General features: G+C 51.4%; 2 protein-coding genes across 2 annotated transcripts; one reads left to right on the plus strand and one right to left on the minus strand.

Moving 5' to 3' along the window:
• The first annotated feature begins 738 nt into the window (after nt 1-738).
• Nucleotides 739-3,608, plus strand: LOC100899258 (erythrocyte band 7 integral membrane protein). The gene is made up of 5 exons (XM_018642084.1): nt 739-844; nt 957-1,104; nt 2,574-2,833; nt 2,957-3,295; nt 3,411-3,608. The coding sequence occupies exons 2-5, from the start codon at nt 972-974 to the stop codon at nt 3,606-3,608; spliced, it is 930 nt and encodes a 309-aa protein (XP_018497600.1). The 5' UTR covers nt 739-844; nt 957-971.
• Nucleotides 3,609-5,143: 1,535 nt separating this feature from the next.
• On the minus strand, nt 5,144-13,607 carry Zir (dedicator of cytokinesis). Its single transcript, XM_029113282.1, has 15 exons — nt 13,588-13,607; nt 13,192-13,273; nt 12,815-12,993; nt 12,455-12,716; nt 12,079-12,344; nt 11,612-11,831; nt 11,049-11,499; nt 10,154-10,915; nt 9,739-10,040; nt 8,018-9,585; nt 7,656-7,903; nt 7,193-7,539; nt 6,943-7,054; nt 6,682-6,863; nt 5,144-6,547 (listed from the first exon to the last, which is right to left on the minus strand). The coding sequence occupies exons 1-15, from the start codon at nt 13,605-13,607 to the stop codon at nt 5,432-5,434; spliced, it is 6,117 nt and encodes a 2,038-aa protein (XP_028969115.1). The 3' UTR covers nt 5,144-5,431.
• Nucleotides 13,608-14,684: the final 1,077 nt, after the last annotated feature.

Consider the following 14,684-nt stretch of genomic DNA (forward strand, 5'->3'; position numbering starts at 1 on the left):
TGTTTATTGTGTCGACCCACGGCTCTCGTCGTCGCTCGATGTACGGTAGACGTCTTTCCGCGTTGACGTTGCTCCCGCCGGCAAGCCGAAATTCGTCCCGACTCGAGCGCACGCCCTCGATCATTGAAGGTAGGCCGCGGAAACCCCCTCGCCCACCGCAACGCGCTTGTGATCCGGGATGTGATAGATCCGATATCCGATCAAGATGAGTCTCTACTACGGAGTAGACGAGTGCTTACGGCGTCAAGAATGTCGAGAGCTACGCCGTTTGCTCCCGTCACCAGTCTTTCTGGAAGACCGTGTCCGAGTACCACCATCCCGTGAAGGGACTTTTTTCGGGATCAAGTTCGATGCGCCGGAAAGTGCATTTTGCAGCTGTCGATAAACTCTGCCGCGGGTCGATCGTCAGGTAGCTCGGATAGTTGAGCCGCGACGACGATCCTTCGTCACGGTAGTTCCGACTCGGAGGGTCTCGTCTCGTGAGTTGATCACTCATCGCCAACGAGATGGTTCGGCCAAAAACCTACATAAAAATGCGTGCGATAAAAATGTCTCCGCTACACAGCGCTGTTGACTCGGCAATACTGGGTTCCAGAATGATTACTTCACACTTGACAAACATTCAGAGTCGGAGGAAAGGGTGTCCCCTTGAAGAATGGTCCGAGGCGGCGAGTCGCCCTCCTCCATTTGGCGCTGTCCGATGAGTGATATCTCGCTCGATCTACATCTTTTGCATCTCCCGACAGGATCTGCGAGCGATTCCCAAATCTCGGAGCATCTGCAGCCTGAGGAACGACCACCGTCGAGGTCGGGAAGCCGTCGTCCCTCGAAGCGACCGTCCAAGGTAAAATCCATGGGATTTTCCGCGATCGGCTTGAGCGATGGATCGCGACCTGTGCAAGCTCTCGAGTGAATCAAGCGAGGCATCAAGACTGATTTCTGCTTTCTTTTTCAAGGGAGGCGGCTCTCCGATGGCTCATAACCCCTCAATATCGGTAAGCGTTCCCGTGCAGGCGCCTCCCCCTCTGACGGATGCCCAGCTCCTAGAAGCCAAACTCCTCGCGGAGCGACACTTGAAGCCACGTCACACTGGATACGACACCAGTAAGTTGTACAGATTACTTTTCTTCCTCACGCGTCAAGACGATTCCCGGAAATGCTCTCGATATTGCGGAGCCGAATATGGTCAGGGAAGAAAAATCGAGTAAAAGAGGTCCGACGAAAATTCTCCAGCTCTAGTCTCCATGGATCAGACGTGAAAATCCACGTCCGACCGAGCAGAGGGACTGCTTGCTCTACCCGCAGTCAACGATGCATCCATGCCTGACAGGCAGGTACTCACTGCCATCATGGACAATGAGTCTCATTTCCGAACGCTTCTCATTTGTTCCGGCTGCGCAGAAAAAGTGGAAATCGAGGAATAGGCCTCCGCGCACGAAAACCTCAGCCCTTTCGTGCGGTGCTGACAGAGAGTTGTAGCTGTTGGCTCTCGCCGCCGTTGAGAGGCTGATTAGGTTTTGTCCGGAGCTGTCGTTTAGATTTTTTCTGTGGTGAGCAGAGAAGTAAGCGGGCGAACAGGCAGCCCGTTGAGAGCGGGTGAGCTAGTCGTAGCTCGAACGCATCAAACACGCCAGTCGAGCAAGTCTCTGCAGCTGCTCTAGGGACTTTGGGAAGCTAGAACGGCACGCAGACGAACGGGCTCGGCTTGTCGAGCTTTCTTTCCGTCAGGCTCGCTGCTTCTCTCCGGGAGGCTGGAACAGAGTCCTTTAGGGCCTCAGTTCCTCCTATCGCTCGGCTCACCAGGGCTCAGAACTGTTTATCCGTTGAATACTTCGAATTCTGGAAACAGGTCAACCGTCGACCTGACGATAGCGGTCTCGACGTTGTATCCCGGCGAATCAAGAAAGGTTTCTCAGCGAGATCTTGCTGCAGAGAAGTTGCGGCTCAGAGTGCGGGCTTCCAAACCCGCAGAGGAAAGGGGAAAAATGTAACGGGTGTGGAAATTCGCCTGAATCAAATTTATTATGAAGCGAAGGAATCGAATCGACCGAGGAAGGCGAGAGCTCTGAGCACTGGGTTCCCCCGTCCTGATCATGATTGTGGTGCAAGCTTGAGGCGAAGTCTGAACCTCTCCCGTGTAGAAATGGGCATGTCATGTCACGAGCGGGCACGGCACCAGAGCACCAGCACTGAGAGACACATAGAAGGGGAAGCTGGACGCACCGATCAGACTCTGTCAGTTGTCTCCGAGAACAAAGAACCCGATCGGAGTACTGCTGCAGCCTCCCATGCGGCTGATGCTCGGCGCTGAATCGATGTGTTATGTTATTGCCATCGGTCGGAAGAGCTGATGAGTCAGCGTCCGAGAATGAGATTCTCCGGAACCTGAGACTCGAGTATTCGGGATCTGCCGATGAGGAAGGAGAAGGGTTGAGGACATTCTTCCTACAAGCTCGAGTCATTGTCGGCAGCTCTGTTTCGAACATCGAGAGAAGTATTCCCATCGGGAACTCCGAAATCATGATCGTGTTCCTGATTTTCACCGGTGAAAAATAACTTCCTCTGTCTTTCAGATCCGGACGATGGCCATAATTCGCTGTGCATGTTCATTCTCACCGTGGTCTCGATATTTTTCATCGTCATCACGGCGCCGATTTCGCTCTTGATGTGTATAAAAATCGTACAGGAGTACGAGCGTTCGGTGATTTTCCGATTGGGCCGAATCCTCAAGGGAGGCGCCCGCGGACCAGGTCTCTTCTTCATAATCCCCTGCATTGACAACTATACGAAAGTCGATCTTCGAACTGTATCCTTCGATGTCCCTCCTCAAGAAGTGAGTATTATTCCTCGCACGAGCTCTGCATTTCTTGTCATCTCGGAGGACTCGTCCCCTCGTCGGGTAGGGGAAAGGGAGTCTCGTGCCGGTGCTGCAGAGCCTGAATTCTTGTTATTTCAGATCTTGACTCGCGACTCGGTGACGGTGGCTGTGGACGCGGTGGTGTACTATCGCATCCAACACGCCACCATCGCCGTGACGAACGTGGAAGACTACGGTCGTTCCACGAGGCTCCTGGCTGCCACAACACTACGGAACGTGCTCGGCACCAAGGACCTTTCTCAGATTCTCTCAGAACGAGAGTCTATTTCGCATATTATGCAACTCAGTCTCGACGACGCCACCGATTCGTGGGGTGTGAAGGTGGAGCGGGTAGAAATCAAAGACGTCAGGCTGCCCGTACAGATGCAGAGGGCGATGGCCGCCGAGGCCGAAGCGTCACGAGAGGCTCGAGCAAAGGTTCGAAAGAACGTTAATGATTTTCCCTTTGGGAACATTCGATTCCTGTTATTTGAACAAAACCCATGAAGCTAGAATGCGGGATGGATAAATTCAAAGAATATCGTAATTTCAGGTCATCGGCGCTGACGGAGAGAAGCTAGCGGCCCGATCGTTGAAAGAGGCCGCTGATATCATTTCGGAATCAAAGGGAGCCCTGCAACTCCGCTACCTGCAAACGCTGGCCAGCATCGCTGCTGAGAAGAATTCCACGATCGTCTTCCCACTGCCGCTTGAACTTTTCCGAGGTTTAAGTCGAACCGACGAAGAATAATTTAATATTTGAATAATGGGCCATTGCAAAAACATCGGTCTTATTGATTTAAAGCCGTGAGTCAGACATCACTTCATGGACACATGCGGAGTCGTAGGGGATTTCATTTCGTCGGATCATGAGTAAGGATGTGAATTTTTCGCGGACCGCGATTTTTCCGAGAATTTTCGCGGAAATATTCGGCTCTTCTCCATAGAGTTTCAATGGAGGTCGCGAATTTCCGCGAATTTGGCAAAAATTTTCCGCGAAAAAATTTCATCCGTAATCATGAGGGATTGCTCTCCGCTTCAATTTTCCGATATGACTTTCCTTTCCAAGTTGCCCAATAGTCTTCGAGGCGAACAGCTTCAAAAGCTGCAAAAGTAGAAGGCCGCCTCGCCTCCTGAAGATGAAGGTGTTCAGGATCAAGTGAGGTCCGTCGTCCTTGGGACGTCCATGACTGATCGATCACGTCCTCAGAAAAGCGTCATCCTGATGGTCATCTTACGATCTGGATTTCTTCTTGAATCGGGCCTTGCCCGTAGCGCAGGGGTCTTGACGCTATGCTCTCCTTCGAGTCGGAGCTGACTCCGCTCAGGAAGACCCGATCGCTTAGATGCGTGTTCTATCGGAACATGACCGGGAGTGTCTCGAAAAGCTGTATGAGACCCATCTTTATAGAAGCGGCCCTCTCGGTTTTGAGTTCACTCTTTCTCCATGTCTCCGATGCGGGCTGAGATTGACAGAGTCAACGCGCCTCGACAGGGCTTCCATATCTCAGTCAGACTGACTAATCGGTTGTTCGAGCCGGCTGGGTCTCGAGCTTCGCCTAGCGTGCTCGAAAAATTTCTTCGAGCGATTTCTATACTGGTCTCGCGCCGAAAGGACGAGCCCCTGCATCGCACCAAGGGAGAAAAACTTTGGGGAGGCCATGTCGATCAATAAAATCCGAGGATCGTAAGTCATTCGACGCCGACGCCTGCCGAACGTAGACAAGAACTAGCTAACCAACCAAATTCAATCTGCTTACAGGTCTCTTGAAGAGAGATACTGATTTGGCAAATTTATTGCCGCATCAAGCCGCGTCCTTCATGACACCGCCCGAAGTGACAGTGCAACAACCCGATGCAGAGGCAGCGCGGAACGTCGAAAGTCGGACCCAGCGATCTGCTCATCCATAGCTTCCCTCAGTCGATCGATAATACCCGACTGATCGATGATATTCAATCGAATCTTCAGCCTGGATCCGCGCGTCGGTTCCCGAGCTCCATCGGATCGTGTCGTTTGTGAATATTATGAGGCGCGCGTTCATTGTTTTGAATTCATAATCATTTCTTCTGGCCTACTCTTCCGCTTGTCTCGTTGGTGAAGGTGTGCATCTGTGTGTTTGTGTCGACAGTATGAGCTCTCTCTGAAGTAGAGTCAAGGATAGGAAGATGCAATATGGTTAATAAAAAGAAAGATATCGAGTGTCACAAGTTGTGAATGCTTTTATATATTCTTCTACATGATAGAAAGTTACATTCCTTGATCGAGCTTCTTTCTGTCGAGTAGGACATTAAAGTATCCGCGGAATGATCCATTGGATCGGTACCGGAATAAATAAGAGATATCTAGTCAAATTATACATCTGGGTAGGAACCCTTTGGTGCACAACCGATACGCAGTTCTCGTGATCGAGGTACCAGACGTTTGCAATACTGCTTCTGACAATACTTGTTGGTACATTCAGGCATTGAGGATTTCATGGGCTCGTGGTTCGAGGTGTGACCCTTCGAGGATACCTATGAGTGCAGTCACGAGCAAGCAACCAAGCGTTTGCTATCTTGGAGTTCGGTCATCGATCATCGACCGTGGTATTGGGTCATTGGTCGAATTTTTTCGCAGAAAACCTGATGATTCTTCTCCATTTCTTTCTGATAGTCTTTCTGCTCGACCGAGATCAGCGATCTATTCTTCTTCAGGGCGTCGCCGATCCGTTTCGAAAATTCTTTGAAACACAACCGCAGTCTGTTTTGGTGGAACGTCGGAGTTTTGCGACCGTCGAGATCCCCCAGGAAGACGTTGGCTACTTCGATCGGACCCTGGTTGACTTGGGTTCCGATGCTACCTTGCAAAACCATCTGTAGCATTTTCAGGTCGGACGGCTCCTGCTCGACGGCACTCTTCAATTCTCGATTTTTGCGTTCGATGTCTTCGATTGCAACCTCGATCGGCGTCAAAACGATTTGTTGCTTCTCGACAACCTGTATCCGAGTTTTGATGTAGGGGAATGCGTGACATGTAGTGAGTATTGTTTTACGCTTGTGCTGTTCCCACAGCTCCCCGTGAGCTCGTCCACTGGGAGTGAAGGGTGTGGCAAACATGAATCTCATGATTTTGTTGTTCTTTTCATACAAGGACGTACGGTCTTTCAACTCGTATAGCTCGAAATACGGCTCGACGTATGTGATCTGAATGTAGATCTTGTCGGGGTTGAGAACTCGAGTGTCGACAGCGTTCGAATCCTTTATGATTTCTACGAATTCCTCGCCGAAGCGACTCGCATAGAGCGTTTCTAGTCGGGAGGAGATCTCTGGCAGCTTGGTGAGACTTCGCTCTTTGTATATGAACTCTTCGCCGTCCATTTCGTTGAATTTGCTACCGTAGAATCCAACGCGGAAATAAGTGCCAAAATGACGCTTCTCGCCCATAGTGGACAAAAGCTGATATCCTTGACTGATCTTCTTATGGACCTCCTCGAGCTTCTTGTAGTCCTTGTGGGCCTCCAAGATCGGAATCGCTATTTTGTATATATGGCTGACGGATTCGAACTCTTGAGCTTCTCTGAAATTTTGGGCAGCCAGCTCAAGCAGTGAAACGAGTCCGTGCTCTGTGAAGTGCGCGCTCCGGATGTCTTCGTCGGGAGAAATGACGTCGTCAGACACGGCGCTCTCCTCCAGCACGTTCCAGGATAGATTCTGGGAAGGAAGGGAAACGAAACTCAGTATCCCTCTTATTCTGGGGAACCGTAATTTGGATTTGCCTTGGAAATCGCTCTCCTCCATCTAATTCTTGCGATCTCGTTGTGCTCGAAAAGGAGAACGATACGAACCTCGAAGGATGCGCAACCGACAGGTAGGTATTTCTTATGCTCAATGATGTGTAGATATTCTGCAACCAGAGCCGCTCCGTGGAAATGACAGTGAGCTGCTTCAGAGTAGTTGAATCGCTCAAGATGTTTGCCCGCCATGTTGGCCAGCCAGGTCAAGCGCAGGTCGGGTGAGTTTTGATAGCCTGTTGAGGGGAAATAGACGTCTAACTGTCTTCTCGGGTCATCGCGACATGTGTCAGCGGTCGACGAACCGACTCTCACCTCTCGCTATTCGATACATGAGATCCATGAGCATGTCCGGATCAGATTCACACTCCTTCATTTTCACAGTGTCCGAAAGAATCATATGGAGATTGAAGACCAAATCTCTCACCTAGAACAGAAAGAAGCGCGTAAGTGATCGGAACAGGAGTGGGGATTCGCTCGGCATGAGTGATAGTCTCCCACGAGATTCAAAGAATTCATTTCATCAAACAAAGCGCGGGTCGGGTTGAGAATCGAAGAATCGTACTTGGTCGGGGAATGTCGTGTCCTGTAGATCGGTATCGTTCTCCGCATAGAGCAGGAGCGTTTTCAGAGACCGGCGCAAGCATCGGTCACTGAAAGATGTTCTCCGACCGACCAAAGAGCTGAGGCTCATGGTGACTTGCATTTTGACACGAGCGAAGTTATTGCCGATCTCGAAGTTTTGCCTCATCAGTAAGTAGAGCGAACCAGCAGCTTGAGACCGAGTCATCGACATCCGAGACGAGCAGTGACGCAGAAGCAGGAGGCACAGCTCCGAGCAGTGTTCGGAGCTCTCTTCGTCGAAGAGCAATTCCGGAAATCGAGTCGCAAGGGATCTCTGCACTGCGAACACTGTGGGAAATAACACTCATTAGAGCATCGGCTTCCCATCTCGCCGTTTGCCCAGGGGAACCTGTCTGGCCGCATCCATTTTCAGAATCCTAATACAGAATTTATTTTCAACAAACCCTTCTGGAGCACCAGCGCCGACTGGTTGCAAGAGAGGATGTGCAGAACCAACTTCAGACAAGACGAGAGCAGACTCTGCAGGGTATCCACCTGCAGAGCCACTTGAACGATAACGTCCAGCGAGTCCATGATGACAGCCGTCGCTTCCGAAGCCAAATTACCCTCGAGATGGATCTGCTCGTCTAGTTCCTGGCGGGTTGCGTCGGGGGCGTCAGGGGATGAATAGCGGACTATGTCTTTGCGCCAACTGGGGAGAGAGAGGGTTCTCGTTCGTCAAAGTTCTACTCCGTCTTTGGAACGCCTTCGTATCCATTCGAGCATTTCTCCCCGAACCTCGGCTTCGCAAGGCATTCTAACTCACCGGAGTTGCTCAGTTTGCGCTTGTTGGCTACTCGATCCGGAGCTTGCCGACGAACTGCTCTGATTCGAGCCTAGCGACGCAGTGAGCTGTAGCTTCCGGCGAATCAGCTCACTCCGTGCCGAACCCTGTCCTAGGATTGCCTCTTCGAGACGATTCTTGAGATCTGACGTTTTGCGTATGATATTCCCTCGGTTCACCTTGCCGTGGACGTTTTTCCGCCCTCTGTACTGGAAGCATGAGGCGCATTTCTTTAAGATATTCACGAACCGTTGGAGTTTCACTGGACGCCATTCAGCCAGAGAATGCTTCAAAGTTCGACGGTCGGCGTTCCTGAGCACCCACAAGAAGCACAACAGGAGATGTCGCGAGGCGTCTTCGCGAAGGTGATCGTCCCTCACTTTCGTCATTCTTGAACCTGCGATCACTTCGAGTGTGCTTTTTGACGGTTGGTTCGGGTGCTCCGTATTGTTAGCGAAGTCGAATAGACCCGCAGCATTATCCACGACTATCGTGAGCAGAGGTAGGTACAGAGTAACGATCCGGGACCGTTTCTCAGTTTCCGTGTACCGCGGATCCCAGTCGTGCCACGAAAGCAGGTTCAGTACCACGTAAACCGCTTTGCGATGTAGCTGTAGGTTGTCCGTCGTCAAGGCAGTGGTCAACTGGGATAGGACCAATCCAGCGAGGAAATGGCTCTGGCGGAATTCGTGCGAGAGCTCGGTGGGTAGAGCTACGCTGCTCTGGGACGAGCTGCTGTTGACGGACGGAGACGGCGACACTGGGGGCGAAGTCATCGACTGAGGAACCAGAGGAAGGTTCAACGGAATGTAGTGTTCGTGAGAGCAGACTATCCGCAAGAAGTCCAAACGCAACGAGAATAGATTGTGGTTCATCATGTCCGCTTGAGCGTAGATCTTGGACGAGAAATATTTGAAGTAGAGCTTGATCAGCTGGAAGACGAAGCCCCGATCCATGATACTGATCAGATCGTGGACGAAGAACGCCAGATGAGCGTTCAGGTCGACCGGCGAACCCTCCGAACCGCTCTTGGCGATTATCTCGTCGGTCAGTGAACTTATCAGACACGTGATCTCCTCCTGGAAGTGCTCACTGAATCTTTGCTTCCGCGGCGCTTGCAGTTTACCGGTCGTCGCGAGATGCTGCTGCATCGACTTGATGATCAAATCGAAGAAGAACCACGTCGTGGGATAACTTTGGTTCATGAGTGGATTCTCAGTTGACGACCGGTTGTTGAGCCAGTACTTGATAACTTCTTCGTGGACGAGTTTCCGAGATCTCTGATCGAAACCACAATCGACCTTCGTGCCGGCGCTCGGAGCTGTACTTTGTCGCGAGCCGATATGCGCTGGTGATGACAAGCCAGTTCGAGACAGAATTCCGCAAATTTCCTCATCGCGCTCCAGATCCAACTGCGAACCGCATCCCGAAGCCGGCCGAGTCGACAGCTTCACGTCAGCGGGTGGATGCGGGAGGGTGCACTGGTACTGGAGATAGCTCGCCAGCTGGGGAGAACGCCGATGGAGGTCGTTCTCGAACTCGAGCGCTTGCTGAAGATAGGAAGCATTGATGGTTAGCAGGACAATCCAATTCATAGGCGACCCCGTTCGCCTTATAATGGGGGCAACCTCTCTACTGTTTGCATTGTTCCATTCATGATTCCCCATCCCTTTTGAGGGGGAGGGAATCATTCTTCTACTCACAGCAATCGTGGACACAACCGCACAGAAAGCTTCGAAAACGGTTCCTGATGCGTCGATGGTTATTCCAAAAACCACGGGGGGAGTGACCAGCAACTTGATCAGGTGGTCGAGAACGATCGGGAGGAAATTAATCAGAGCTTCTGAGGAAGCTTTCGCGACTTCGAGTATCAGGTTTCGTACTTCCCGCTCACAGGTATCCTGACCCGATATGAGCCGCGATTGAACTAAAGTTCCCGCTTCCAGATGATTACACAACTGAACGAAATGTTCCAGATGTGAGTCCTGGGGGTACAAGAATAATCCTTTATCCACCGGAACTTCCCACGATTTCACACGACCAGGGTAGGAACAGTAATGAAGATTAGGGAGGTCGCTCCACCGATCGAGAGCAGGGGCTCCAGATGTCCCGTGACACCGACACTCACCTGCGGGAAAACCGAGGAGACGCTCCGAATAGAAATTTCGAAAAGAGGTTTGTGGCTGTCCAACCACTTGGTATTTGGAATGGCGACGTTGGGATTCAGGAACGAATAGGAAGGCGGCGGTTTCTCCACCATTATCGGAATCGAATGGTCACCGAATGGACTCGTGGAAGCATCCGCGGGACACAGAGGAAGCCACGAATATCCGATGGGAGTTTCCATCGGACCAAGGCTCTGTGGTCCCGCACCGAGGCCCTCTTTCCTTTGTTGGCAGGAGATGTGGTAAAAGGTGAACAGGAGATGGTGCCGATCGGTGAGACGCGCTGGTAGTTTGATTTTTATCTCATCGTTGAAATCAGGCACTTTATTGTGATACGTGACGCACGTGAAGGCTTCGGTCGACATTTGCGGACACGAAGATTTTCCGTATATCAGGGGCAGAGCGTGACAAATCTCGTCCTCCCCGCACATTATTTGGATGCGACAAGCGATGTTGCGAGCAGAGACTCCGAGACGATTCGTGAAATTCACGCTTTTTGGATACACGAACAAAAGGTTCCGGTAGCTCACGTGGGCCCGCAGAGATGCTCGGGGAGGGAACTCCAGGACCTCTTTGACTAGACCCGCCACGTTCGGGTCTTGCGGTATCACAGGGAACAATTCCGGAGTGAAAACGTTCGGGATATCCGGTGGACAAGGGGATATTTCAAGTCGAAGTGTGACCGGTATGTTCTTGAGCCGTTTGCCCAGAGAGGCTGCAAACAGGAAATGATCAGATTTTGTGCGAACCCATCATCGTCAGAGTTCACCGATTTGTCTTGAGGGGTCTCTGGAGAGATTCGACTCGAAGGAACCCGATAATGATCCGAATTGAGGACTCCAGCTCACCGGGGCCTGCTGGGCGTCGGAACTCCTGAAGGAACTTGAAGAGATCTTCGTCCTTCACCCTGTCCACTTCCTGTCTGAATAAGTGATTCACTACGATGGTCAACGTTCTAAAATTGTCGAGTGTCATATTGCTACCGGTCGTAATCACAGGCTCGCTCGGGACTTCTTTGATTTTACGGAAGGAATCGAGCTTGGTTCCTCTCTCGAGCGAGCTCCTTCGGCCGATTGTAGAGCCGCTAGCTGTCGGCAGAGTCCCATCCTTCTCCAGGCTTGTTGTTCCCTGGACAACATTCTGTAAATAGATGGCCGTCCAGCCCAGCGGCTGTCTGTAGCGACCGAGACGATCGCAGACTATAGAAGCTTGACTGCGCAACGAATCTTTCGCTTTCCGGTCGTCTTTCAGGTACGGATCGGCACTCTCATATATATCTCCCTGGAGTACTTTCTCAACCTGAGGGAGATCAATGCAAAATTTGAGTGCTGTGCATAGCCAGGGATCAGCTGGCCGGGTTCTCGAATCGTATCAAATCGATGTCCAAGAACATGTTGTGAGAGTCACATACCCGTATAACGAGGAAAATATCCTGTGCATTTTCAGAGCTGATGTTGAAGATACAGTTCCGAGCCAGCGTCGAAACATCAGCGTAAGGCACGTGATTTTGCAGCATCCGTTTCATGTATTCGGAATTCAGGTCAAAATAGAAGTTTTCCGAAATTTTCCGTTTTTCTTTGGCATCGTACAGAGCCATGGACAAGAATAATGGTTCGAAATCAGGTTCCACTCTGCAGAGAGAGGCTCGAATGAGAAAAATCTACGGGGAGCCCTCATTTGTTCCGTGAGCTTCCGCCGAGCGTATCTGGTAGATTCTTCGTCGTGCTCCGATCGATCATTGAATCTCCGAAGAGACTGATCTGAAGATACTTCCCCCGATTCTCTCGTATTCAAGCCCCCGCCGCCCCCTTGAAACGAGTCCCACGCCTCACCCCTAATAATATTTCAATTTTTTACTTAGCTGGGAGGGGTACGAACTTAAATTGAAGACATCGGACAAGAACCCTGTGAGGCATCATCTCGGCTGGAACGCTAGCCGCCGCTCGGGAGTCCACAGCTTCATCTTCTGGGGGCGACTGGTATAGTGCCAACAAGTTCAGTTGAGTGGTCTGAGCTGGAATGTTCGGCGGGTCGCCAGCAACAAGCCCCTCCAAAAGAGGGTCCGATGCCGAGTTCCGCAAATCGAAAACCGACGAAGCCCAACTGCCTCGCGGTGTTTCTCGAGAGCACACCGACGCGCTGTCCTGAGAAAGAAAGATTCAACAGCGTAAGATTGGGATCTGATCATTTTCACTTATTTATCAATTCATCAATTACTCCCTCGAAGCCGTATATGGGACTTTCGGGTACTGACTCCGATGCTCGACGCGTCGTCGACATCCACATCGTTCTCCCCCTCCTCGGTGATGACGCTCGCATTGTCCTGGGCTATATTGGTCTTGTCGATATCGATCTCAAATTCCTGTTTCGTCGTATTCCGTACGATTAGGCTCCGCTCCAGATTTCTGTCTCGGACCCCGAGAGCCGAGCTGAAGTGCTGATAACGGCGGTTGATGACCAGCCAGTTGTTGGTGAAAGAGTCCACGCAGGCCCGAACCCATGGCTCCAACTCAGAGCTGTCGAGCAAACAAATGGGATCTGAGCATCAAAGTGAATGTCTGAGTGATTTTTGATGCCAATCGTATTATTTGTGGTCAGTGAGTGGAACTCTCACTCTTTCTCGTCAGGCACGATAGGTCCGGTGGTTCGAGTCTTCCGCGAAACGACCCCGACCTCGATATCGTCCGCGGGGAATAAAACCAAGTCGAGCAGATTATCTCTCTCGATGACATCGTTCATCTGTTGGATATATTCTTCATAGTCCAACGGCTCCACCACATCGGACGGAGGAACCTGTAACGGGGTATCGACCAAGTTACAAAAGACGGGTTGTGACTATATTTCTTTCCGATGTTCATGTCGGATTTCATTGCTCTCCGGATTTTTCCCGCGCCGGACCCAATTCTTCCTGATGAAACATGGCGTGACTCCCTCGGACTAAGATACGTCAATTTCGTTACAGATTTAAATGAAACTCTGTGGAGAACTTGCACTGTTGTGAGATCCATTCGAGATCCTTGACAGCTCCCTCCGGATGTTCGGACCGCTGCCCCGCCGGAGCTCAACGCGATAGCTGGAAAGACCCAATAGACAAGTTCATCGCTCTGTCAGGCGGAAACGTCTTCCTCCGGCCCGTATTCTGCCGCTATGTTTTACTATTCCTCGGCTGGCGGCTGGGGGGGAAGTCTGTCGCTGAGATAGCCCTGGAGGTTCGCTGAATCTTATTTACAAAACAAGTTTCCCGGAGTGACAGATGTCAGTGGCACTGCGTGAGTCACATGTGTCACTCAAAATTGCGCAAGGCAATCTCCGACATTTCGAGTTGACCCCGATCGACTCGGCCCTATCGAAAATCCTTCGCATGAATATTGAAACTATCCCCCAAACCTTTGAGATCGCTGAGCCATCAAACGCGGTCGCTTTTCGTTCGCCGCCACTGGTAACACCAGCCGCCGCTTCCGCCGCCACCGTCCTTGTTTACATCAGCGCTGGCTCCGTCGTCAGTCGATCACGCCTCATAGGTTGAATAGGATTCGAACGACTCTATCGCGCACGGGTTATCGCGCCGAACATGACTGCGTATCGATGTCCTGTGAACTAAGTGTTTTCAGCTCTCAGGGGTCGTGAGAGCGTGGTGAATTATTTTTTCTTCCCCCACGAGAGAGTCCGCTAACTCAGCGGGGGTTTCTCAAAAGGTGGATCCGAAAACAGTAGCCGGGGCCGTGATGGGGACAGGGCTCCACTACGAGTGAAAGTCGCATACCGACTCCCCAAAATCCAATACTGCAATACTGCATATCCTGTTGAAAACCTATCCCCCATCGTTATCGATAAGTAGCTCAGCCAATCTAGAAGAGTAGGGTCCCCGAGAGATCCGCGTCCATGGGTCTGACTAGGATTTTGGGGAGTCGGTATGCGACTTTCACTCGTACTGGAGCCCTGTCCCCATCACGGCCCCGGCTAACGTTTTCGGTATTGTTGCGATCTGCCCCCTCTGCCCGATCATTTGACGATATATCAAAAATCAGTGGAGTTTCTCTCGGGATCCATCAGATCATCAAACAGTGAAAGTCGTTGACGCTGTACATCGAGTATTCCCAAGCTCTTCTAGACCTGGACCCCTTCCTCGGTTCCTCAGCATGAGATTTGGGGACCCTGTTGACCCCAACCCTCCGGATCTCGGGGAGGTCTAGAGCTTATCAAAGACGCCCAGGGGAGCTTCTCAAGACGTTTCCAGATGCCGGGGGTCTACTTCATGCTCGTACTTCCCCGATTGAGAGCTCCTCCGATTGCTGCTCCTCGAGTTGAACTTACACGGGAGCTCCCTGATATCAATCAGACGATGTGGGGCGAGCCATTCAAAAAGCGCCCCGAGACTGTGAGGAACGAATGTCGATATGTTATTCTGTTCCACGAACCCCGAGACGTGGACTAGGACAAGGTCTCTCGACTCTCTTCGGGTAGCTGCCATAACATTGGCTGTA

The sequence above is a fragment of the Galendromus occidentalis genome, unplaced genomic scaffold, assembly GCF_000255335.2.
Source record: "Galendromus occidentalis unplaced genomic scaffold, Mocc_1.1 scf7180000076522, whole genome shotgun sequence".
NCBI lineage: Eukaryota > Metazoa > Arthropoda > Arachnida > Mesostigmata > Phytoseiidae > Galendromus > Galendromus occidentalis.